General features: G+C 49.3%; 1 protein-coding gene across 1 annotated transcript in view; it reads left to right on the forward strand.

Annotated features, from left to right (window-relative positions):
• Window positions 1-2,448: 2,448 nt before the first annotated feature.
• Window positions 2,449-24,673, forward strand: part of LOC309550867 (E3 ubiquitin/ISG15 ligase TRIM25-like) — an 89,896-nt gene continuing 67,671 nt past the window's right edge. Inside the window, exon 1 of the mRNA XM_082251232.1 lies at window positions 2,449-3,971. Within this exon, the coding sequence (XP_082107358.1) occupies window positions 2,468-3,971 (1,504 nt within the window). The 5' untranslated portion in view covers window positions 2,449-2,467. The remainder of the gene's footprint in view (window positions 3,972-24,673) is intronic.

Below are 24,673 nucleotides of genomic sequence, written 5' to 3' on the forward strand. Positions count from 1 at the left end.
CAACTGCTTGCAGTGTTCCGTAAAACTGATCAACTGCCTGAAAAGGTGGTGCAGCTCCAGAAAATGCCCGACTTCGCCAAGTATACGCTTCAACTAAGATGTAACCTACAATCAGTGACCAAAGCCCTCTCAATGGAGATATCCAGTTATACTTTTGATAACCTGTCAAGGCACCACTACAAGGCTGTCCTCTTTGGAAGAAGGCCTCCACTTCTTGAGACAAATCCACATCCTTTCAGACCCATCTTCCTTGCAACCTAAAACACCACCGATGAAAGCCTTCATAGATCCAGAATGTTGCATGGTGCAGCGCAAACCCAAACGACAGCATGATACAACTGGTACTTAATTCTCCTGTCACACTGACTTAAGGACACCATTTCCTGGAGGCTGTGGAAGTACAAACCAGTGTACTTTGACACCCCTGAGCTTTTGCAGTTTCAACTGCTCTAGATCCACAAAGGATCTTTCTTTTTTGAGTGCCCTTTTGCTTTTTTCTCTTTTTCTTTTCATTTTACCATACCTAGTCCTTATTGGGGCATGTTTGCACCCCACCTTCTATATACCAAACCCAAGTCCCTATGGAGTCAGGACCCCATACTCTTCTCCTCGGATATCTACTGTTCATGAGAAAAACTTCCAGGACTTGTTTCCTTTTATGCATCAACAGGACTTACGGCCATTCCACAATCTTCATCCTTTGTTCTACTTGGTACATCATCCTTTTGAAGTCCATTGGAAATGAGTCTTAAATGTCTTTCAATTAATGCTAATAGTCTCACCAATCTGGCTAAAAGATATTCCCTATGGAAAGAAGCTACGCACCATAAAGCAGATGTTCTTGTGGTTCAAGAAACCCACTTCATAAAGACCATGTTCCAAAGTGTTCACACCGAGACTTCCCACACATGTTTCTAGCCTCTACTAGCGCTTCTAGCCTATGTTCTCTCAGACCCTAATGGTAGGTATATAACCTTGTTGTGTGACATTAACTCTACTGCATACACTCTGGTATCTGTATATGCACCAAACACACATCAACTGAGATTCATACACAAATTGCTTAGTAAAATCTCAAAGGTATTGTACGGAAATCCTATTATGTGTGGGGGCTTCAACACAGTTCCCCAACCAGGGCTTGATTCATCCTCTATGGCAAGGACTTTTGGCCCCTCTTTTGGGGAACTATTGCACAAAGAGGAGTAATACGACGCTTGGTGATGTCATCACGGCAATGAGAAAGACTTTATATTCCGATCAGTTAGATATAACACATATTCCCGAATTGACCTATTTCTGGTAGACAAACACTCCAAAGGGTGTCTTCTTCATCCATCTCTGATATAACATGGTCGGATCATGCTGCCATTTCTATCACTGTGGATGAAAGAGACCCTCGCTCACCTGTACCAGTGTGGTGCTTTCAGATGCCATTACAAGAAGGCATCTGAAAGTAACAAGACTTACTTGTCAGTGGTCAGAATGTTATGGCTGATCAGTGCAACTCACTTACATAGTGGCCACTCAAACAATCACCCGACCACAATCCCAGCTCCATGTCCTCATCAGCATGTCCTCAACTTTCAGCACATTAGCTCTATGACTAAAGACATTTGGACCTGGTTGGAGGAGATGGGGCAGACAACTGAGGAAGAAGACAACTATTGGTCAGGATATTCAAGCCAAGACTGCAGCTCTATTGATTTGAAGTCATCTGTTGCAATCGCTGATTGAGGTCTAAGGCTCCATTCACACATATGCGAATTGGATGTGTGTTTCCCGCATCCAATTTGCATGAAATGAGAGTGTGACCGGTTCTCAATGAAGACGGTCCGCATTGAAAAAGGTTCCTGCGTGTCTTCTGGTCCATTGCAGGTGCGATATCAAGCAAAGATTCAGACCTGATTCGCATCTGAATCGGTGAACAGGGAAGCACTGGACTCCATGCTGTGAACCGCAGCCGGAGAATGTGTGAATGGAGCCTAAAATGTTTTACACTCATACTAGAGTGACAGTGAAGGGGAAAAATGAGGAAGATATAGACGGCCCCTGGAAAGCTGCCAGTCCCTAGGCACCTGCCTGGGTCACCTACTGGGTAATCCGGCTCTATCCGTATGACTTGTGTTATTGTAGCCAAATACATCAACTTTGTGTTCCTTTGTCTGTGAAATCTAATGATATGAAAGAGAATTCCTGACACAACATTTCCTCACCTTATTACATGTCCTTTATTTTCCCCAGATAGGGAGATTATTGTCAGGAATCCTCCCATGTATTATCTGTGTTCCTCTGCATAAGACTTCCTATGACTACGTGTCTCAGTCTCGCCCTGTGTAGGAATGTACAGAGCTGGTCACCTCGCCCTGTGTAGGAGTGTACAGAACTGGTGACATTGGTTAATGAGTGTCAGAGACTTTCACCATTCCACTACCATTCTATTCGTCATCTCTCTCTTCTGCTCTCAGCGATGGCGTCTGCTGATCTGAGGAAAGAGCTGGAATGTTCCGTCTGTCTGGACTTTTATACAGATCCTGTAACCCTGACATGTGGACACAACTTCTGCCGGGACTGTATTGGTCGTGTGTTGGATACACAGGAGGGGTCTGGAGGTTATTCCTGTCCTGAATGTAAACAAAGCTCCAAGAAACGTCCCGTCCTTCAGAGGAATCTGAAACTACGTAACATAGTGGAGAATTTCCAGTCCACCCATCCAGATCAGGAGGAGTCCGGGGTCTTCTGTACTTACTGTATTCACACTCCTGTACCTGCTGTGAAATCCTGTCTGCATTGTGAAGCTTCTCTGTGTGACAATCACCTGAGAGTCCACAGCAAGTCACCAGAACACGTCTTATGTGACCCCACCACTTCCCTGGAGAACAGGAAATGCTCCGTCCATAAGAAGATCCTGGAGTATTACTGCACTGAGGACTCCACCTGTATCTGTGTGTCCTGCAGTTTGGCCGGAGAACATCGGGGACACCAGGTGGAGATTCTGGATGAGGCCTCTGAGAAGAAGAAGAAGAAACTGAGGAATGTTCTGCAGAAACTGATGACAGAGAGAGAGGAGATGGAGAAAAGAGTGCAGAGTCTGCAGGAACGCAGGAGGAAAGTACAAGGAAAAGCAGATGATGAAACAGAGAGAGTCACTGCCCTGTTCAGAGACCTCAGGAGACGTCTGGAAGACCTGGAGAAGAGAGTCCTGAGGGATATCTCCGGGCAGGCAGAGCGAATCTCCGGGGTAATCAATGATCTGGTCCAGCATCTGGAAATAAAGAAGGAGGAGCTGTCCAGGAAGATGGGGGACATTGAGGAGCTGTGTAACATGACGGATCCACTGACTGTCCTACAGGAATCAGACACAGGTGACTTGTGTGATACTGAGGATGGAGATGATGAGGACAGAGAGAGACATGATAAACTCCTCCATGATGGAGGGGATCTGGATGTGGGGGGGATCTCACACACATTACACACAGGTTTATCTGATATCATGTCTGGGGTAAATGTAGAGAAATGTACAGGCACACATGTCTATCCACATTCTACTACAAAGGGCAAAGGTCACATCAATGCTGAACCATCCAGGCCACGCCCCCAACCCTCCCCCACCATACAACCATCCAGGCCACGCCCCCAACCCTCCCCCACCATACAACACTCACACCGCCAGGCTGGAGGACCAAATATTGGGTCTGTACAGCAAACATCGGGGGTTACAGACATATTACTGGATGTGAGGACAGCTGGTAATAATCTACATATATCAGATGACAGGAAAACTGCGACCTTCTCATCACCTCAGAATCGCCCAGAAACACGAAAGAGGTTTCAGTGTCTTCAGGTGATGAGCAGTCAGAGATTCTCCTCAGGGAGACATTACTGGGAAGTGGATGTCGGGGGGGCAGAGTACTGGGTAGTCGGGATGTGTTACCCCAGTATAGACAGGTTTGGACATCAGTCACTGATTGGATATAATAAGAAGTCCTGGAGTTTGGAGAAGTTGTGGGGTAAGCAGTGCTCAGTGATACATGACAGGAAGAAGATCCCATTACCCGGCGATGTCTCCAGTGAGAGAATCAGGATAGATCTGGATTATGAGGCCGGCCGGATCTCCTTTTATGATCTGTGTGACCCGATCCGACACCTCCACACCTTCACCACCACCTTCACTGAGCCCCTCCATGCTGCAATATTGGTAGGGTATGGTTGTATAAAGATATGTGGGGGGAATCAGAAGTGAGAGATCTGCCCTCATTTTACTACGTAGTATAAAAAGGAAAAAAACAACTGCGCTAATCCAATTGAGAAGCAGCAACTTCAAGTGTGACCGACACCCCAAAAAAAACAGTAATATATAAGTTGCGCTAAAACGTGATCAGTCATATATGTGAAATATGCCAAAAACAGTGAAAAATAAATAAACTGAAATAGTCCAATCAAAAGTCCATAAAACAATCCAGAAATAACGTGAATGAGAGTGACCGTGTAGATGGGACGCTTACCAGAACCAGATAAATTTGTGCCAAAAGATATCGATGAATCCTGAAGTTCCCAAGGACTTGGACACGATGGACTCCGCAGCCTCAGCACAGATGCTCTAAATGTGATGGTTGTATAGGAAGTAAAAAAATATATATCGCCATAGCGTGAAACCAGACAACAAATTCAAAAAAACTCTCAATAGATAGATAAAATCACCCAAACTCAAAGTGAAAAAGTGCTCATATGAGAGTGAAATAAATGGGTGAATAGAAAGAGAGTTCAACCACCAAAACGGATCTCCAGGGTAACTCTTACCAGAAATGGGAAAAAAATTAACAGTTGAATACTATCACCCGATAGAAAAGCAGCTTACCAGAAAGGTGTGTAAAAAGCTCATATACATCCACAGGGGGTCCCAACCATGCAAACAATGTGTATCAGAAGCAACACAAAATACCCTTACCGAATGGAGGTAAGGGAACAGCAGAGATGATAATACACTGATGTATATGCTCGATAGCCAGATCTCCTCATACAGCCTCTGTAATAAAACTCTGCTAAACCAATCTCTTTTCAAATGGGCATTTGGGCACAATCCCGCTTACTTACTTACTACCTAGTATGCCACTGACCAGGAACAAGCATGCAGGAGGTCAGATTTTTCAGCCTTTACTGTCTGCATGCTTGTTCTGGGTCAGTGGCACACTAGGTAGTGTAGCCAGTTTCAGTATGTTGGCCCTGGAGTCTGCATCATTTTTATAGCAAAAAGTGTTTTTCTTTTTTTTTTTTTCTTTTTTTAGCATTGGATGGAGTGTGGATGGAGTGAGGAAGGATTAGAACCCATGCCAGGTACTTCTTGCTAACCTGGGCTCCATTAGTGCGATTCCCCCTCACTTCCTTTCGTGGTGACAACATTTCAATAGAGAGGAAGCGAGGGGAACTCTCCAATAGCAACACAGAAATAAAAAAATATTTTCTGTAGTATAGTGGGGGAATAATTAGAACTCCTGTCAGATCTTTATTTCTTTCTGTGTCCCTGGTGTAGATTTTCCTTCATTTCCTGTCTGATAAAACATCACCAAAACAGGAAGTGAGGGGAAATCTCTCTAATGGAGCCCTGGGTAGCAGTAAAGACCTGACAGGGGTTCTACTCCTCCCCCACTCCATCCAAAACTAGAACAGTAGGATTTGTCTAGACACACACTTTATTATCCACAATGAGAATTCCTACTTTTTTTCCTGACAGGTTCCATGGATCTGTGAGTGCCCCTCCCCCTCACTGTGATTAGCTGTGGTGACTGTCACTATGAATACAGCCAGTGCTAGTTTTGTTCCTATTTGTTATGACGTAGAGGGGGCGGGGATTGTGGTGTGGGTGTGGTAGTGTGGACAGGTGACGGGGGGTATACAGTCTCAGGAAGTGGAAATCCTCTGCTCTGTAGACGGGAATATTGATCAGTGATTGGATATAGATAGAATGATGGGAGGGATTGGACGATGACTACAATCACCATTAACCCCTTCAGTCCCAGCACCTCTATGATCCTTATGGAGCCGAGCGATTGTTACATTTCCTCTATTCCCTATTCATCTGATAAAGAGAAATAATTATTAATTACATTTGTTATAAAAAATATTATAACTATTTAAAATAATTACTAATAATTATAAAAATGATGATCTGATTTACTAATGATGAAATGACTAAGTGCTTATATGCTAATGTTAGGTTCTTAATATAACAGCTTCTCTGTTTAGAATGACTTTACAGAAAGATGTCATTAGAAGAAATTGTTGTTCTCCGGATCCTTGGAAGGTCTTGTTGGGGAACATAGAGACAGTTGGTCTCCTTCTTCTACAATGAGGGATTTGGGAGTCTGGAGGTGGGACAAGCTGATAAGGTGTTCAGAGATAACAGAAATGAATGTCTCTTGTAATGAATGATGTGCTGCTTGTACAAATTCTTCACTGAATGATTTCATCTGTAAAATGTTGATGTTTGGGAGGGTCCTCCATGACAACTGTCCAGGATTGGAGGGTAAAAGCCTCCCGTTTGATGAAGAGGTCAGATCCTGGGTCCACCTGCCATGTCTAAGGATCTCTGCACACCTTTATCTCTGTACTTTCTAATCTTTACTTTTACTTTGTAACTCTTCTCTTCTAAATAAACTTCCAGAACCTTCACTGGGATCAGAGGTCGTCATTTCCTCATCACATTCCACAATAACTTTGTAATCCCGATGGAACACATCCATCATTTTATTGGGGCACACAAGGCTTCCTATGGTCAGGGTTGTCCTACAATGTAACATTTTCCTATATATAAGACACAAACACCTCACAGAATGGAATAAATATCTCTCCTTTGCTTGGTATGACCAGTGTTCATGTTACTGGAGATAAGAGATTGATATATTTTCCCATGATCTGTGAACCCCCCCCATACATCCCCCAATTCACCCCCAATACATCCCCCAATGCATCCCCCAATACATCTGTTGTGGAAATTTAATTGTGGACCTTTTCTTTAGTTAAATAGTCATAATGTCTCCCAGTGTCGGTTTTATCGATAATCGCTATTCAAAGTGATTATCGCTTTAACTGTCATTGCAGGAAAGACTTGTTAGTGAAAACCTTCCATTGGAGGAGATGGCACAATACTAGTAGCAAAGAGAGTCCATCGCACAGATCTATATCCGCAGTTCGGGCCCCTGTACTGCTGAGATATGTTTGTGATATGGAAATTCTTATCATTTTACCAAGATTAATAGATGGCACCTTTTAGTCACATTCGATCGGTGTGACTGAAGGGCTGCTGCTATTATCTTATGCAGATAAAGCCTCATCAACTGGAACAAATAGAATGGTCACTGTCACATTTTGTTTATATATATATATATATGAATCATGTATGATTGGACCCACTAACAAGTATGAGTACATGTTTATGGATTGACATGGGTGAACAATGGGAAACCATGTGCTACAGTTGGAATTCCCTTTTGTTCGGCCGTGTCCATTCATGGGCATCCACTCTACAGTTTCCATTGTACTTTTTGAATGTATACATGTTCTGTGATTGGTGGTCTTGAAGCCACTCCCTGTAACACCCTTTTGTTAAATAAACCTACTGGTCTTGGAGGAGTCAGTCACACACAGGAAAACCTCCAGATAGCATCGAATTGACTAAAGCAAGTGTGTCTGTTCATTTCCTTTGCTGCCGAGCCCTCAGAAACCTTATACAAAAGAGCGGTACATTGTAATTTTCAGTACAAGCTATTAATAGCGTTTGGTGCGTATTAATCTTCAGCGCACTGAGCGGGTTTCTATGCTCCAAGCCCTATTAATTTCCACGACAGTAATGACGAGTCAGGCAGCTCTAACACGTTGCTAGCTTCCCAGCGCAAAAAAGGAGGGAAGTGAGTCCAGTTTGCTGCAACAAAGGCTGGCCGTGTGGTAAGACACTTAATTTCAGTTTTTGAAAATTTGTTGCTTTAAACCAAGGCTTACTTTCTTTGTCCGCTGTGGAAGTTAGAAACAAAACTTAGCAAAAGAACCTTTTCATTTGCAGTGTTCGCTCTTTTGTATAACGATGGGGTGTTTAGTAATAATATTTGTGGCTGGGGATCAGGTCTATTAACCACTTGCCGACCGGCGCAAGTACATATACTGCGGCGGTCAGCCCCGGCCAGGCAGAGTGACGTATCAGTACGTCACTAGCCTTCGCCGCTCTGGTGCGCAATCAAATGACACTCTAAGCCTGTGAAATGTAAACACAGGCTTAGAGAAGATATGCCCTCCCCTCACATCGTCCTTTTTGGATCCAGCGTGAGAGGAGAGCACATCTAACTGTAAGTACTGCACCAAGCACACCCACACACAGGTAGATAGGCACATTTAACCCCCGATCGCCCCCCCCCAATTAACCCCTACAGCCCCTGACACAACACACACTGTATACAGCATATAGCATTTTCCTATATACCTGTATAAGTGTGATTTGTGGTCAGGTGTAGCGCTTGCGACCCCCCCTTTTCCACTTAAATTACCCCCACCCCCCCATAAAGATTTAACCCCCTGATCCCCCCCTGATCACCGCCAGTTAACCCCTACCCCGCTGTCACATTCAACACTAATACAAACGTAATATACAGTGATTTCGTATTTTTGTGTTAGTGTGATTGTGATCAGAATTAGCGCAGGCGACTAAGTTTCTGTCCCAAGAAGGTTTAGGGTCCCCGCCATTTAACCCCCTGATCCCCCCCTGATCACCCCTACACCCCCTGCCACAACACACACCGTATACAGTATATAGAATTTTCCTATATACCCGTATAAGTGTGATTTGTGGTCAGGTGTAGCGCTTGCGGCCCCCCCTTTTCCACTTAAATTACCCGCCACCCCCCCCAATAAAGACTTAACCTCCTGATCCCCCCCTGATCATCGCCAGTTAACCTCTACCCCATCACATTCAACACTAATACAAACGTAATATTCTGTGTTTTTGTATTTTTGTATTAGTGTGATTGTGATCAGAATTAGCGTAGGCGACTAAGTTTCTGTCCCAAGGAGGTTTAGGGTCCCCGCCAATAAAGATTTAACCCCCTGATCCCCCTCTGATCACCCCTACACCCCCTGCCACAACACACACTGTATACAGTATATAGCATTTTCTATATACCCGTATAAGTGTGACTTGTGACCAGGTTTAGCGCTTGCCACCATTTCTTTTATCCGTAGGATACCCGCCACCCCCTCCCAATAAAGATTTAACCCCCTGATCCCCCCCTGATCACATCCAGTTAACCCCTTCCCCCCTGTCACATTGCACACTAATACACACATAATATACAGTTTTTACTGTATTTTGTAATAGTGTGATTGTGACTTGAGGTTGCGCTAGCGAGTTCGTTTCTATCCCAAAGGAGGTTTAGGGTCCCCCCCAGATCCCCGGCGCATAGTTAGAAATAACCCCTTGATTACCACACACACACACGCACATACTCTTCCATTACTGGTATAGTGTTTGAACAGATCAATATCTGATCTGATCAGAACTATACTAGCGCCCCCATAGTTTAGGGTTCCCAAAACGCAGTGTTTGCACGGTCAGCACTGATTCCTGCCAGCATCTGCGTTTAACCCTTTCACCCAGGCAAGTGTAGTAATCAATAGATTACTGTCACTTACAAAAAAACACAAGACACAAAACCGCTGTGTTAGCAGAGTCAGGCCTGATCCCTGCTAGCATTAGCAGTTTTTTTGGTAGCGCTTGAAATAGTCCTTGACAACCAGGTGCTTTTATTACCTGTGAGTCGCATCACTGTACGGGTAAATTTAGTTACCAAAATGTCTAAACGTTTGTACAGTGGTGAAGAGGCTTATAATATACTGGCCGTGTCATCTGATAGCGATGGGGAAGCTACAGTGGCCGAATTACTGTCAGTATACGAACAAGATTACAGCAGCGGCTCCCTGACAGATAGCTCCGACGACAGATGGGTCCCTTCTAGACCCAGGCGTTCCCGACCCCATTCTGGAGTTGTTGAGATGCAGGAATCGCAGGGTGCTCGTATGGAGCAGAGTATGGTTACTAGTGCCGCTCATCCTCCTGGCGACCTGGCAAGTGCCAGCGGCCTAGTACACCCTGGACCTAGTACAACCAGCACTGCAGTATCACCTGGAGACGTGGCGAGTCCCCTAAGTGCAGTTGAAGCTGATGCGGTGGCTAGCACAAGTAGTGGCCCGCAGCCACCGCATATTCGTAGACAGGCCCGTAGAGCCCATAGTGCCCTCCCTGATGCGCTGGCATATCCCAATTGGCAACCCACTGATTCTACAGCGCCAGTACTTCCCCCATTCACTGCCCAACCTGGAATCCACGTGGAGACAGCTGGTTTTACGCCCCTGAACTTTTTTGAGCTGTTCTTCACGGAAGATCTTTACAGATCTATTGTGGATCAATCACATTTATACGCACAACAATTTATCGCCGCCAACCCAAATTCGCCCCTTGCCAGACCATTCGGCTGGAAACCTATAACGGTTTCCGATTTTAAAATCTTTCTGGGCCTTTCCCTCCACATGGGCATAACTAAACAGAATGAATTGCGGCTATATTGGTCCACTAGCCCAGTTCACCATATGCGCATGTACTCTGCCTCCATGTCCAGGGGGAGATACAAGCAAATTCTGCGATTTATGCATTTCAGCAACAATGAAATCTGTCCTCCTCGGGGAGGCCCTGAATATGATCGGCTCCACAAAATTTGGCCCCTTATAGACCACTTCAATCAGCGGTTTGCAGCCTTGTTTACCCCCGAACAAGTTGTCTGCGTTGAAGAGTCCCTGATTAAATTTACTGGCCGCCTTGCTATGAAACAGTACCTACCCAGCAAGCGTGCCAGATACGGGGTCAAACTGTATAAATTGTGTGACAGGGCCACAGGTTATACAGTTAGTTTCCGGGTCTATGAGGGAAAAGATAGCTGTGTGGAGCCCCCAAACTGCCCAGACTACATAGGGAGCAGCGGCAAGATTGTTTGGGACTTGGTGTCACCCTTATCCGGAAAGGGGTACCATTTGTACGTGGACAACTTTTACACAAGCGTGCCACTATTTAGCGTGCCACTATTTAGTCACCTTCTCGATTTACAAATTGGCACATGTGGCACCGTGCGTCCTAATCTCCGGGCTTCCCCCAACGGCTTGTAAATTCCCGTCTTAGTCGGGGGGCGAGAGCCTGCTTGAAAACGGACAAATTGCTTGCGGTGAAGTGGAAGGATACACGGGATGTTTATGTTATGTCCTCCCTTCACGCAGACACGACGATCCAAATCCCTACGGCAACTGGCGTTATGGAGAAACCCCTCGTGTCCACGAATATAACCTTAATATGGGAGGGGTGGACCTTAACGACCAGCTTTTGGCGCCGTATTTAGTTGCCCGTAAAGCCAGACGCTGGTACAAAAAAGTGTCTGTTTATTTATTCCAATTGGCTATGCTGAACGACTTTGTCCTATACAGGGCGTCAGGACGAACTGGATCCTTCCGGGAATTCCAGGAAGCGATCATCCTTGCCTACCTGTACCCAGGAGGCATGCCTGCCCAACTTCCCCTTCCAGATGCAGTGAGCCGGCTGCATGAGAGACATTTTCCTTATGTCCTCCCGAGTACCCCTACCCAAAGACGACCCCAAAGATGATGTCGTGTCTGTAGCAGGCGCGGATGTAGACGTGACACCCGTTATTATTGTCCCAAATGTCCTGACCAACCTGGTCTCTGCATTGGGGAATGTTTCAAGCGCTACCATACACTAGTGGAGTTTTAGTGTAGGGTACAGCACGACATAGTGTAGGGCACACAAACACAGGGTCTCGAAGGATGTTGGATGTCCATCGACATTTTGAGAGACCCAAGCTGGAAGATCGCAGTCCCAAATCAAGGAACAACAGTTAGAAAGAAAAATAAAAGGATCCAAAAACTGTTGTTGTGTCAGTCATTTTATATGTTCTTTTACTCTTCCAAGTGTACTTTTAATGTCCTTTGTTTTTTCATTCTTTTGTGACCTGATTCTCTTGCAGGTACTCGTCGGCTGCCATGGCATTGATTTTATATATTCTGACACAAACAGCGTTTGCGCTCAGCATATATGGATACCTTTGCTGGCAGCAGCTGTGGTGATTTTCTGATTTCAGCACTGCAGTTAAAATCCTATTTCCTGTCAGTCTCCATGGCAGCCTACGTGTGGGTTAACCCCGCCTCCACTCCAAGGGTATAGGACCCCCCCTCCCATAAATTTCAGCTCTCAGGCACAGCAGGTGTTCCTTTTTTGTCCTCCTCCAAGGACCTACAATTCTGATGTCTTACTATTGTCCCGCTTACCTCAGGATACTTTGAATGGTGTCTGCATGTCCAGGGCCCAGCCACGGGCAGGTGAGTGACATTTAAATTCCCCTGCTCTCTGCGGTTGACTGAAGCTTGGCCGGCGTTTTCTGACATGGGTCTGAAGATTCGCATTGCATCCCTTCATGGCAGCGGTATTTGTAATTTATGTACACTTTGTTTGTCTCTCTTTCTATCACTTTGCAGTGTTTGTTTGGCCCCAATGGCGCTGGAACTCTTCCTGCGTTCCAGCAACCCTTCCTCTTCCTCCTCTGCCTCTTGCGACCAATCGGTGGACGCTTCGTAGTCCTGCACATGCGCAGTACGTCACGAACGAAGCCGAGGCTTGGTTCGCGCATGCGCATTAGCGATCGCGGCCGCATCACCGCTGACGTCATTCCGGCGGGAGATTTAAGCAGCTGACAGTTCCCCTGTACTTTGGGAAAGTACTGTGGGCGTTGCGGCAGCTTCCCTGTGTCTCTGGATTCCTTGCTACAGAGATGTGCAATGGATACTTGACTGCAGAGGGGGTGGGGGGGAGCGGATGGTTTGCCACCTCACAATGTATCACTATCCTGGTGTCTGATGTGTATTACCTTTCTTTATCAGTCTGGTTATTTGCCTGAAGTATGGATCCTGCGTCACCGCCCTCCTGTGGCCAGCCCTCTCACAACAGGTGCTGGCATTTTTCAGGGGGGATGGGGGAGGGCTAGCTGGTCCCTGTTTCATGGCTAAATCCAGTGTCTCCCCGATTTTCTCTTTTTCCATCAGCTCTTCCAGGCCTGATTTGTCACAAGAAAGAGACCCTGTCAGACCTCGTGGGAGTTCATCCTCCAGATCAAAGCGCCATGAATCTCCATCAGGGAGTAGGCAGCAAGGGAGACGCTCTAATTCCTACCCCAGACACCATAAACAACACCAGAGTCACCGCACATACCAGAAAGCCTGTTGGGGTTGTGGGGCGCATGTCCCGGAGGACAAGTCCCTATGTGAGCTATGTTTTGCTCAAGCAGCCGGTGAGAGGGTGCACAAGGACCATGGTTTGGAATCTCCAGTGAAGAGAATAGTGCAACAGTCCCTGAAAGAATGGGGTACAGTCCCACCACTTGGTCCCACTACATCCAGTTCTCCAGCGGAAGTGCAGGAAGATCAAGGCCCCTCTCAACCGAGCATTACTTCTGCAAAATCATCTGACAGTGATTCGGAAGAAGAAGAGGCAGTGGGCGGCTTTGAGTTTGCCCTGGTTTCACCCCTGATCAGATCCATTAAGGAAGCTCTAAGATGGGAGGATCCTGTGTCTCCCCAGAAAAAGCAGCAGAAGTTCTTCAAGCACCTTGGCAAGGAGCGTATCAACTTTCCTTCCCTCTCTGAATTACAAGAGGTGATTACTGAAGAGTGGAGTAAAGGGGATACTAAGTCTTCCCTATCTTCCAAACTTGGGAAATTATATCCCTTCAAACCTGAAGATGTCGCCCGTCTGGAATCTGCTCCCCTTGTGGATGCCGCAGTTACAAGATTAGCAAAGCATGTCACTTTGCCCCTGGATGACGCGGTTTCCTTCAGAGATCCGTTGGATAGAAAAATAGATCTAGACTTAAAGAGGATCTATGTGACGGCCGGAGCGGCCTGCAAACCCGTTATGGCATTAGCCACGATGTCTAAAGCCTTGGAAGTCTGGGTATCTGATGTTGAGACTAAACTTGGAAGCTTTGCAGAAGAAGCTGTTGAAAGCTCTCCTATTCATGAACTCAAGTTGGCTTCAGTATTTTTAGGAGAAGCATCCATTGATATTCTGCGCCTTCTGTCCAGATCTATGTTATCCTCAGTGACGGCAAAAAGGGCCTTGTGGCTTCGCCCGTGGCTTGCGGATCCAGCTTCTAAGCAAGCATGGTGTAAGATCCCTTTCAAGGGTACTTCCCTTTTCGGGAATAAATTAGACAGCGCCATTGCTAAGGCTACTGGCGGAAAGTCAGGCTTCCTCCCGCAGGAGAGACGTTTATTCGGTCAGAAGAAGCCCCAACCTAGGAGGCAATACACGGAGAGATCAAGAGACACACGCTCTTACAAACCTAATAGAGACTTCCGGAGAAATTGGAGAGGTGGTCAATCTTCTACTCGGAGGTCATCCAAAAATCCAGCGCCTGCTGGACAAGAATCCACTAAATCTTTTTGAGATTGGGCCCGTTCAGACATGCCAGGTGGGGGCACGTCTTCTCCATTTTCAGCATGTCTGGACGGCCTCAATCACGGACTTTTGGACCGTAAAGACGGTCTCTACAGGCCACAGATGGTCATTTCTGGCAGATCCAGTTCCACGGTTCATTCCAACTCATTTGCCCTGTCTAGAAGAGAGAAGAGAAGTCTTGCTCGCCTATGTAGACGCTTTGGTGGCTCAAGGAGCAGTGGTTTCCGGTTCCAGAACAGGAAAAATTTCAAGGTGTTTATTCACCCCTCTTTCTAGTCCAGAAGAAGAACGGGGCCTGGAGGCCCGTTATAGATCTTACATACCTAGGGGCGTGGCTTCCGGTGGAGAAGATGGATGCGTTCTGAATCCTCTCCGTGCGGCCACCCTGGACACACGCAGCTACTAGGACTCTGCAGACCGGCCGAACCCCGCAAACCGTCCCAGCGCTTCCCGAGCATCACAGCCGCGATGACCCGCCGCAAAAAGGGGACCGAGCAGCTCAACAAGCTGTCCGGATTCCTGATCTCCCACAGCACGGGACTTCACCAAAATGGCGGCGGCCCGGGAACTCAGCAGCGGGATCGACAACTCCCTAAACTGAACTCGGCTGCTCCTGCTTTAGGCAAATTGCCAATCCGGACAGCGGACAGTCCTCTGGCTCTCCATCACCACCTTCACCCTCATCCAGGAGCCCAGCGAAGTCCCGACAAAGGAGGGACTCTCCACAGCGACCTGCAAAGGGACCAGGTATGGAGATCTCTATTACTCCCCAAGCCGCAGGCCACCAGGCTCACTCCCACCCTGATCCCTTCGCATCTTTCCCCTCCGGCAGCAATCCCATCTCAGAAGGGGTGATGAAAGATATGCTTTACACACTCCGGGTAACAATGCAGGCAGACATGCAGGCATGCATGCAGCAGCTGAGAACTGAAATGGTATCTCTGGGGTCTAGAGTGGACACTGTAGAGCGCACTGCAGGGACGCAGGCCACGTGCATTAATGCAGTTATTGATACTGTCAACACTCATGATGATGAGATTCAATGGCTGAAGAACAAGGTGGCAGACCTGGAGGATAGCTCCAGGCGGAACAATGTCAAAATTAGGGGGATACCCGAAACGGTACAACCCTCCCAGCTCCAAGAGTATGCCACTGCTCTATTTCAAGCCCTGGTGCCCTCTATCCCTGCAGCGGACTTGCTCATAGATAGGATCCACAGATTGCCTAAGCCTTCATTCCTGCCTAATGAAATCCCCAGGGACGTGCTCCTGCGGGTACATTTCTACCGCACTAAGGAGCAAATCATGCTAGCATCCCGCCAATCTCGTAACCTCCCAGAGGGTTATGGTGCTCTCCAACTGCTCCCCGGACTTATCCAGGCACACACTACAAGCAAGAAGGAATCTCGTGACGATCACGAAGGCCTTGAGGAACCACAATATCCCACATAAGTGGAAGTATCCTGCCCTCCTCTGTGTGACTTATGGTGGTTCCTCAGTACAGATTCGCACTCTAGATGAAGGAATTCAAGCCCTTCGTCGGTGGAATATTCTGCCCCCTCAACTGCATGACACTTCATCTCCCTCGCAGCTGCGACCCTTGGAGGAGGAATGGCACGTTGTATCCACGCCAACAGGTGTCCAAGGCCATAGAAAGATCTGCTTTCCTTTGGCCCCTTCATTGCTCTCTGTCGGTATTTTCCGACCGCGGATCGCAGAGACGGTCCCTTTCTTACCTTTACTTTGTTTGTATTTTTTTAGTTGGCATTGGCACTCTCAGCAACATTCCTGTTTGATTGACTATTTTTGCAAGCTTCGCGGGGGGCCAGGTTCTCTGCACATCCTCCCAGCTAGGCTCATGGGATCATTGGGCGCTATGCATCTCGTTTACCCACACCTGTCTGATGACTATTAAACTTTTGTCCATAAATGCAAACGGCCTCAATCACCCCGCTAAACGCCGCTCATTGTGGAAGGAGGCGTTGGATAGCAAGGCTGACATACTCGATGTTCAAGAGACCCATTTTCGGCTTGACTCACATCCGTCCTGCACTCACAAGGACTTCTCCCAAATCCTTCAGGCATCGGACAAGGTGAAACAGCGGGGAGTTCTATTGGCATTCAAAAATTCCCTGGCACTTAAAATTCTCACCACTGTTCTGGACCCCCAGGGGAGGTTTATCATAGCCGTGTGTGAACTGAACAATCTACTGGTGACGATTGTCAATCTGTATGAACCGAACTCTCACCAACTCCGCTTTGTCCGCAGATTGCTCAAGCAGGTATCAAAAGTTCGGCAGGGACATTTGCTTATGTGTGGTGATTTTAACCTTGTTGCTGATCCCGGGCTGGACGTGTCTTCTTCCCCCCGGGGCCGGCAACAGGCGTTGGGGGGCTTGTTTCATTCTGAACAACTATATGATGTGTGGCGGTGTCATCACGCCAATGAGAGGGATTACTCGTTCTTCTCGTCCAGACATGGTTCGTACTCTAGACTGGACATGTTCATAGTGGATAAATATCTGTTGAGCAGATCCTCCTCCTCGGAGATCAGGACCATTACTTGGTCAGATCATGCGGGGGTGGAGCTGACCATTGAGGAGTCCATGAAAGTGGCTCCGTCAGGGGTATGGAGATGTGATACACGCATGCTACAGGAGTCGGGGGGTTCCTCCCGGATATCTGAAAGCCTGCGGGAATTCTTTCTCAACAATACTTCCTCTGTCTCTGACCCTTGGGTGCTGTGGGGGGCACACAAGGCGTATATTCGGGGGGTGTGCATCCAGCAGCAGGCAAGGCTTCGGAGGCAGAGGAACGTGAGGTTGTCCTCCTTGTTGGACAATATCCAATCCCTGGAAAAGGGAAACAAACAAAATCCTGAGACAGCTGTCTCCGCTAAACTGGTGCAACTTAGGCAGGAACTCCATCTTGTTCTTCTGGAACAATCAGACAAACAATTGAATTTCCTGAAGATCAAGCATTACTCCCAAGCCAACAAGGCAGGGAAATACCTTGCCTCCCAGATTAAAAGTAGACAGGCCAAGTCCAGAATTCCATTCCTAATCCACCCTGAGACCAAACATAAGATTTCGCATCCACAGGCTATTGCAGATGAGTTTGCGACATTTTATAGCTCCCTGTATAATTTAAAGGATAACCAGTCAGAGCCCCAGCCCACCTTGCATTAACGCTTTCCTGGAATCTACTAATTTGCCTTCTCTATCACAGTCCCAATTGGACTCCCTTAACCCTTTACTGTTGATGAAATTAAGTCTAATGTTGGTACGCTCCCTAACAGTAAGTCACCTGGACCGGATGGTCTCCCCAATGAGTTTTACAAACTCTTTTTTCAGCATATAGGACCAACCCTCGCGGAGGTGTTCAACAAAGCTATGTCCGTGTCCGCTTTGCCCCCCGAAATGCTAGGGGCGCACATTGTAACGCTTCCTAAGCTGGGCAAAGATCCGGTCTCACCGGCGAATTTCCGCCCGATTTCTTTGTTAAACTCTGACGCAAAAATCTACGCTAGGATTATCTCCAAACGGATACAAATTGTCCTGCCGCAGCTGATCGGTAAAGATCAACTTGGCTTCACTCCAGGTAGGCAATCTTCGGATGCCACCAGGAGAATAATTAATATACTTCATATTGCTCGATCTACCAAAACACCCTCAGTGTTGCTGACATTGGATGCCGAAAAGGCTTTTGATAGGGTGCACTGGGGATATATGAAATCGACCTTATTAAAATTCGGGTTTTCTGGGCCAATTTTATCTGCAATACTGGCGTTGTATTCCTCCCCTTCCGCACAAGTTTACACTTCTGGTTCGTTGTCTAAGTCTTTTTTCATCACTAACGGCACTAGGCAGGGATGCCCGTTATCCCCTGCCATATTCAATCTACTAATTGAACCCCTCGCCGTGACTATTAGATCTAACTCTGCAATTTCTGGCTTCCAATACCCCGACTCCCATCATAAAATTACGTTGTTTGCAGACGACGTCGTTCTAATGCTTACCGACCCTTCTAAATCTCTCCCTGCAGCATATGACGTATTACAAGCCTTTGGCCGCATCTCCTATTATAAACTGAATGCGTCCAAGTCGACGGTTCTCAATTTGGGTGTAGACCCTGCCATGCAAAAGGACCTCCAGTCCCGGATCCCATTTCCCTGGTCGTCTGACTGTATCCATTATTTGGGCATAGATATACCTGCTGACATCTCAAAACTCCAGTAAGGCCCGAAGTAAAAAAAAATAAAAAAAATAAACGAAGGGCCTCATGAGGGGGTTTACTGGGCCACGGGCAGTTAGGGGTTAAGGACATCAGGCCATGTAGGTCAGGTCACGGATTGGGCAGGGCATTTTGGAGGTGGGGTCTACAGTGTGAAGTGGGGGGGGACTTACGGTCTTTCCAGCACATTCCTCGAGGCAGCAAGAAGAAAGGATCCCCTTGTTTTCTCTCCCTGTGCTTGCTGCTGCGATCACCTTTTGATGGGGGACTTGGAGGCTTTCATATTTTGGCTGCGGGAGGCGGCGGCGTCTCGTGGGACCCAGTGGCTCGAACGTCACCTGGAGGCGGCCATGGCGGAGGACATCGCGGAGGTGGGGGAGCCCTTGGTGGGGACCCTCCAGGGCCGCCATCCCAGCGTTCGCCTGCTGGGGGCGGCGGGGCCTCTGGGAGGAATCCTCGGCGTCGGCGGAGCTCCAGTGGGCGGGGCCATTCTCGTGCAGGGACTCCGGCCCCGCCCGCTCATCCGGATGGAGGAAGTGCAGCGGCGGCCCGTGGCGGTGAAGACCGGCTGCCCGGGTTGGCTCGGCGGGGGAGCGGTACCAGCAGTTTCCCTGGCCAGTCGGGAGGAGCGGCCGGCGCGGCTACACCGCGCATGTCCGGTGCGGCGGTGGCCCCGGAAGAGGATGCGGAGGCTGGGCGAGGCAGGAAGCGTCAGCGGAAGTCGGTGGGGGACGTCAGTTCCGGTCATCGGCGGGGGGGAGGCGGAGCGGAGTGCCGGAGGTCCGGAGGTCCGGTCGGGGGGCGAGCTGTCCGGTTCCGAGGAGGGAAGTGCTCCTGGTCAGTCATCTGCTGTGGCTGCGGGACCCGCGGCCGCGGGGTCTCAGTCAGGTGAGCCTTTGTCTTTGCACCCTTTGTCTGTCCGGTCTGCTTTGTCGGCGTTGGTGGGGGCGTTGGGGGTGGAGCAGAACCGGGGGGGGCCCGCGGTGGTGGGGGGGGGCTCCGGGGGGGATGGACTCTCCGCAGGTCGCAGAGGGGAGGGTCCCAGGGCCTGCTGTGCGGATTCCGCGAAGTGTGAGGTATACGTCTGTTTTGAGGGCCCCTTGGGGGCGCACCTCAAGGCGGAGGTCCGGGAGAAGATCTGGAAGGATGAGTACGTCGAGCTTTTTACGTTGCTTCCGTTGGAGAAGTTTAACCTGGATAGGGTGAAGCCGGAGGAATCGAAGAAGGAGGATGAGGAACGGCGGCGTTTTCGTTTAATTCCGCGCACGTTTGGCAATTGGCTTCAGGCATTTGCTATCTTTGCGAGTGTGGTGGGCGAAAAGCATCCGGAGCATTGCTCCGCTTTGTTTTGCTATCTGGATGCGATCGGGGAGGCCCACAGGGTGGCGTGGCTCCGTTATGACGAGCAGTTCCGTCAACGGAAGGCGGTTCGCCCGTCATTGAGGTGGGATCATAAGGACATTAGTTTGTGGATGCGCCTCATGACGTCTGCCCGGGCGGTGTCGTCTTCCTTTCCGAGCGGGGTCGGCGGTCCCTCTTCCCCAGGACAGCCGGCCGCGAAGCGTCGGGGTTTCTGTTGGCAGTTCAACGAAGGGACGTGCCGCTTTGGAACTGCCTGCAAGTTCAAGCATGAGTGCTCCGGTTGTGGGGGCTCTCACCCCTTCTCCCGTTGTTTTAAGCAGGGTAAGCCCCGTACCGGGGACTCTCAGCACAAGAGGGACGACGCCGGTGATGGTGGAAAGGATGCGGCCTTTCCTAAGTAGGTATCCGGACCGGGCGACGGCCCGCTTGCTGGAGGAGGGGTTTGCGGTCGGTTTCCGCATTCCTTGTTCTCTTGATGGTGTTCCCCCTTTGGCGGATAATTTGCGTTTGACTCGGCTGAACCCCGGAGTGGTGTCCGACAAGTTGGCGAAGGAGGTGGCTTTGGGCCGCATGGCGGGTCCTTTTGATGCACCGCAATTGGCTGATTTGGTGGTTTCCCCGTTGGGTTTGGTGCCGAAGAAGGAGCCGAACAAGTTTCGAATGATCCACCATCTGTCCTTTCCGAAAGGGGGTTCGGTCAATGATGGGATTGATCCGAGTGCCTGTGCAGTGTGGTACACGTCTTTTGACGCTGCCATTTGTTGGGTTCGCCGTTATGGGCGGGGTGCGTTGCTGGCCAAAACGGATGTGGAGGCCGCGTTTCGTTTGTTGCCGGTGCATCCGAGCAGCTTTCGGTTGTTGGGTTGTAGGTGGTTGGATGCCTTTTATGTCGATCGCTGCTTGCCCATAGGCTGCTCCATCTCCTGTGCGTTTTTTGAGACCTTCAGTTCGTTCGTGGAGTGGGTGGTACGGGAGGTGTCGGGGGTCAATTCGGTCATCCATTACCTGGATGATTTTCTGTTTATTGGCCCCCCGTCTTCTCCCTTGTGTGGTGTCTTGTTGGCTTCCATGCAACATGTGGCGGAGCGTTTTGGTATTCCTTTGGCGGCTGATAAAACGGAAGGTCCAAAGACCACGATCAGTTTTTTGGGCATTGTCGTTGATTCGGTGGCGATGGAATGTCGATTGCCGGACGACAAGTTGCGGGACATGAAAACGGAGATCTGCCTTTTGGTGGGGAAACGAAAAGTGCAGCTTCGTCGGTTGCAGTCGCTTCTCGGCAAGTTGGCGTTTGCATGTCGGATCATGCCTATGGGTCGGGTCTTCAGTCGTCGTTTGTCGGCCGCTACGGCGGGGATCCGCTCTCTGCATCATTTTGTCACGCTGTCGGCGGACCTGATTGACGACTTACGGGTCTGGCATGTTTTTCTGTCAGCCTACAACGGTCGTTCGCTTTGGCTGCGGGGTCCGGTCAGCAATTGGGACATGGACTTGTTCACGGATGCTGCGGGCTCCGCGGGGTATGGTGCTTACTTGGGGGGCCGTTGGAGCGCCGAGCGCTGGCCGGCGACTTGGCGGGAGGAAGGTTTCTTGCGGAACTTGGTTCTGTTGGAACTGTTCCCAGTGGTGGTCGCGGTGGAATTGTGGGGGGAGGTCTTCCGTGACAAAAAGGTGCGTTTGCACTGCGATAACATGGGGGTGGTGCAGGTCATTAACAGCTTGTCGTGTGCTTCCCCGCCGGTGATTCGGCTGTTGCGCCATCTTGTTTTGCGTTGCTTGCAGTTAAATGTTTACTTGTACGCTGTGCATGTCCCAGGTGTTACCAACTCGGCGGCGGATTCTTTGTCTCGTTTTCAGATGGACAGGTTTCGGGAGTTGGCGCCGGCTGCGGAGCAAAGGGGGGAGCCTTGTCCATCGGAGCTCTGAATGATTGCTTTGGGATCGCCACCGACTTGATCAGACGGTCCTTGAGCGCCGGCACTTGGGCGGCGTATTCCAAGGTATGGGGGGAATGGCGGGCCTTGTTGACTCGGACGGGAAAGGAAGGGGTGAGTATGGGCTCTCGTTCTCTTTTATTGTATTTCGTTTGCTTGAATTTTGAACGAGGGGTGTCAGCGGCGGCCATCACTCGGAAGTTGGCTGGCTTGGCGTTCTTGTTCAAAATGTCTGGGTTGGAGGATTTGAAGGGGTACAGGAGGGGTGTGAGGCGCCCGGATGGGCGTCGGCCGGTTTCCTTTCACCTGCTGGGGGAGTTGGTGGGCAGGTTGGGGTGCACCTGCTCCTCGGTATATGAGTCGCTTTTGTTTACAGCGGCTTTTGTTTTGGCCTTCTACGGGGCATTTCGCATTGGGGAATTGGTTAGCCCTTCCAGGACTGTGCACGGCGGAATACAGGACGGGGAGGTGAGTTGTTCTGACTCGGCTGTGGTGATCTTTCTGAGACGTTCCAAGACGGACCAGGATGGCAGAGGTGTGTATGTGCGCCTGTACCGGGTGGGGGGTTCCTCGCTTTGCCCGGCTGCGGTGGTGGAGGAGTTCAGGCGGGTGCGTCCGTCGGTGGCGGGTTCATTTTTGATGCATAGGGATGGTTTGGCTCTCTCTAGGTTCCAATTTGTGGCTGTGTTTCGGAAGTGCTTGTCCGAGCTGGGTCATGATGCCGGTAGTTACGCTTCTCACTCCTTCCGCATCGTGGCGGCTACGGAGGCGGCCAGGTGGGGTGTGGATGAAGCGACGTTGAGGCGAATAGGCAGGTGGGAATCTTCTCTTTTTCGTTTGTATGTTCACCCTCATTTGGTTTAGATGCTTGTGTGGTTCGGGGGGTGGCCGGTTGTTTTGATGTTTTCATTGCCTGGGTGCTGTTTTTCTTTTCTTTACAGGGGGAGCTGCATGCCTCGTGTGGATCTTGGGACACTCGTATGTGTATTGGGGGGCCAGGAGGGCTGAGGTGAGGCATGACGGGAGGCAGTTGGGTTTTAATAAAGAGGAGGCCACCGTCCGGTGGATTGGCATCCCGGGGTTGCTTTGGTGCCGGGTCCTGCCGGAGATCAATCGTTTTGTACAGTTGGACAGAGCCCCTGGTATTTTGGTGGTACATGCAGGGGGCAATGATTTGGGGGTCAGGTCCATGCGCCACCTTATCCGGGACATTAAATACGATTTTCTTCGGTTGCGCTTGGCCTTTCCTGACACGGTGGTTGTCTGGTCGGAGATTGTCGGCCGCACGGCTTGGCGTTTTGCCAGGTCGGTCGCCAAATTGAACAAGGCCCGCATCAAGGTCAATGCGGCGGTTAGCCGCTTTGTCATTAGGAACGGGGGGTTGGTGGTCAGGCATCGGGAGTTGGAGGTGGACACCTGGCGGTATCTGCGTGGTGATGGGGTTCACCTGAATGCGGTGGGCACGGATTTGTGGTTCAGGAGGGTGTCCAGCGTGCCTTGCGTTTGTGGAGGGGCTCGCAGTTGTAAGGTGTCACGCCTGCGAGCGGTGGCGGTTGGGGGTCTTTGGAGGCGGTATAAAACAGTGTTGGTAAAAAGTGTTTAGGGTGACCCATCTAGGTATGGAGCCCTCTGGTATCCCGGTTGAGAGTGGATATTAAGCGGAAGTGGTAGGAGGTATCAGTGGTCAAGTGGGTTGTCCCTGAGCTGGTGTTGCGCGGCTGGGGACCGTTTAACGGATTACGCTGATACCAGGTTAATTGGAATCTTGTGCCTCCCAAGACCAACAACTTATTTATGGTACTGGAATATTTATGGTTATGTTAAAATGTGTTTTGGTTATTTTTGGTTATTGTTAATAAATGGCCCACCGGGCCAATTTTCTCCAAAACTGGTGTCACTGGTATTTTGTTTAGGTTAAGTATATGGTTGGGGGCTAACAGGGAGTAAGCCTTAGGAATACCCTAATCATACTGCTCAATGTGACTAGACTCCTGGCAAAGATAACGACGGAAACGACGCAAATGCGCACGACATTTCTTTCATGGAGCGGTCGTTTAGCGGTGTATAAAATGTTTATACTGCCGCAACTTCTGTACCTATTTCGGGCACTTCCCATAACGTTCCCGGCTACGCAATTGGCTAAATTCACCTCCCATATGCGGCACTTTGTCTGGGAACATAAGAGGGCACGCTGCGCCACTTCTATTCTCACACAACGGAGGACATTCGGAGGAGCGGCCATGCCTGACATCTCTATGTACTACTGGGCTATCATTTTCGCCCATACACGACATTGGGTTGTCAGGGCGAACTCTCCTCTTTGGGTCGACCTGGAAACTAATATAGCTCCCTTCCATGACCTTCGGGTACTACTTACCAGTGACAAATGGATCCCTTGGGATCTCAAACTCTTATCCCCGCCTATGCAGGCTTCTATTCGGGCCTGGCGGAAATTGACGGTCCCCACTCACGATCGTGACATTCTCCCTACACAGCGACTCCCGATCTTGTTACTAAGCGCCCGCGTGCCTGACCTCCCAATACGGGTTCTCCAAATTCACAAGGTGCTCCATATAGACCAATTCTATCGGGGT

This window comes from Pelophylax lessonae, assembly GCF_965119305.1.
Source record: "Pelophylax lessonae genome assembly, chromosome: 1".
NCBI classification, from domain to species: domain Eukaryota; kingdom Metazoa; phylum Chordata; class Amphibia; order Anura; family Ranidae; genus Pelophylax; species Pelophylax lessonae.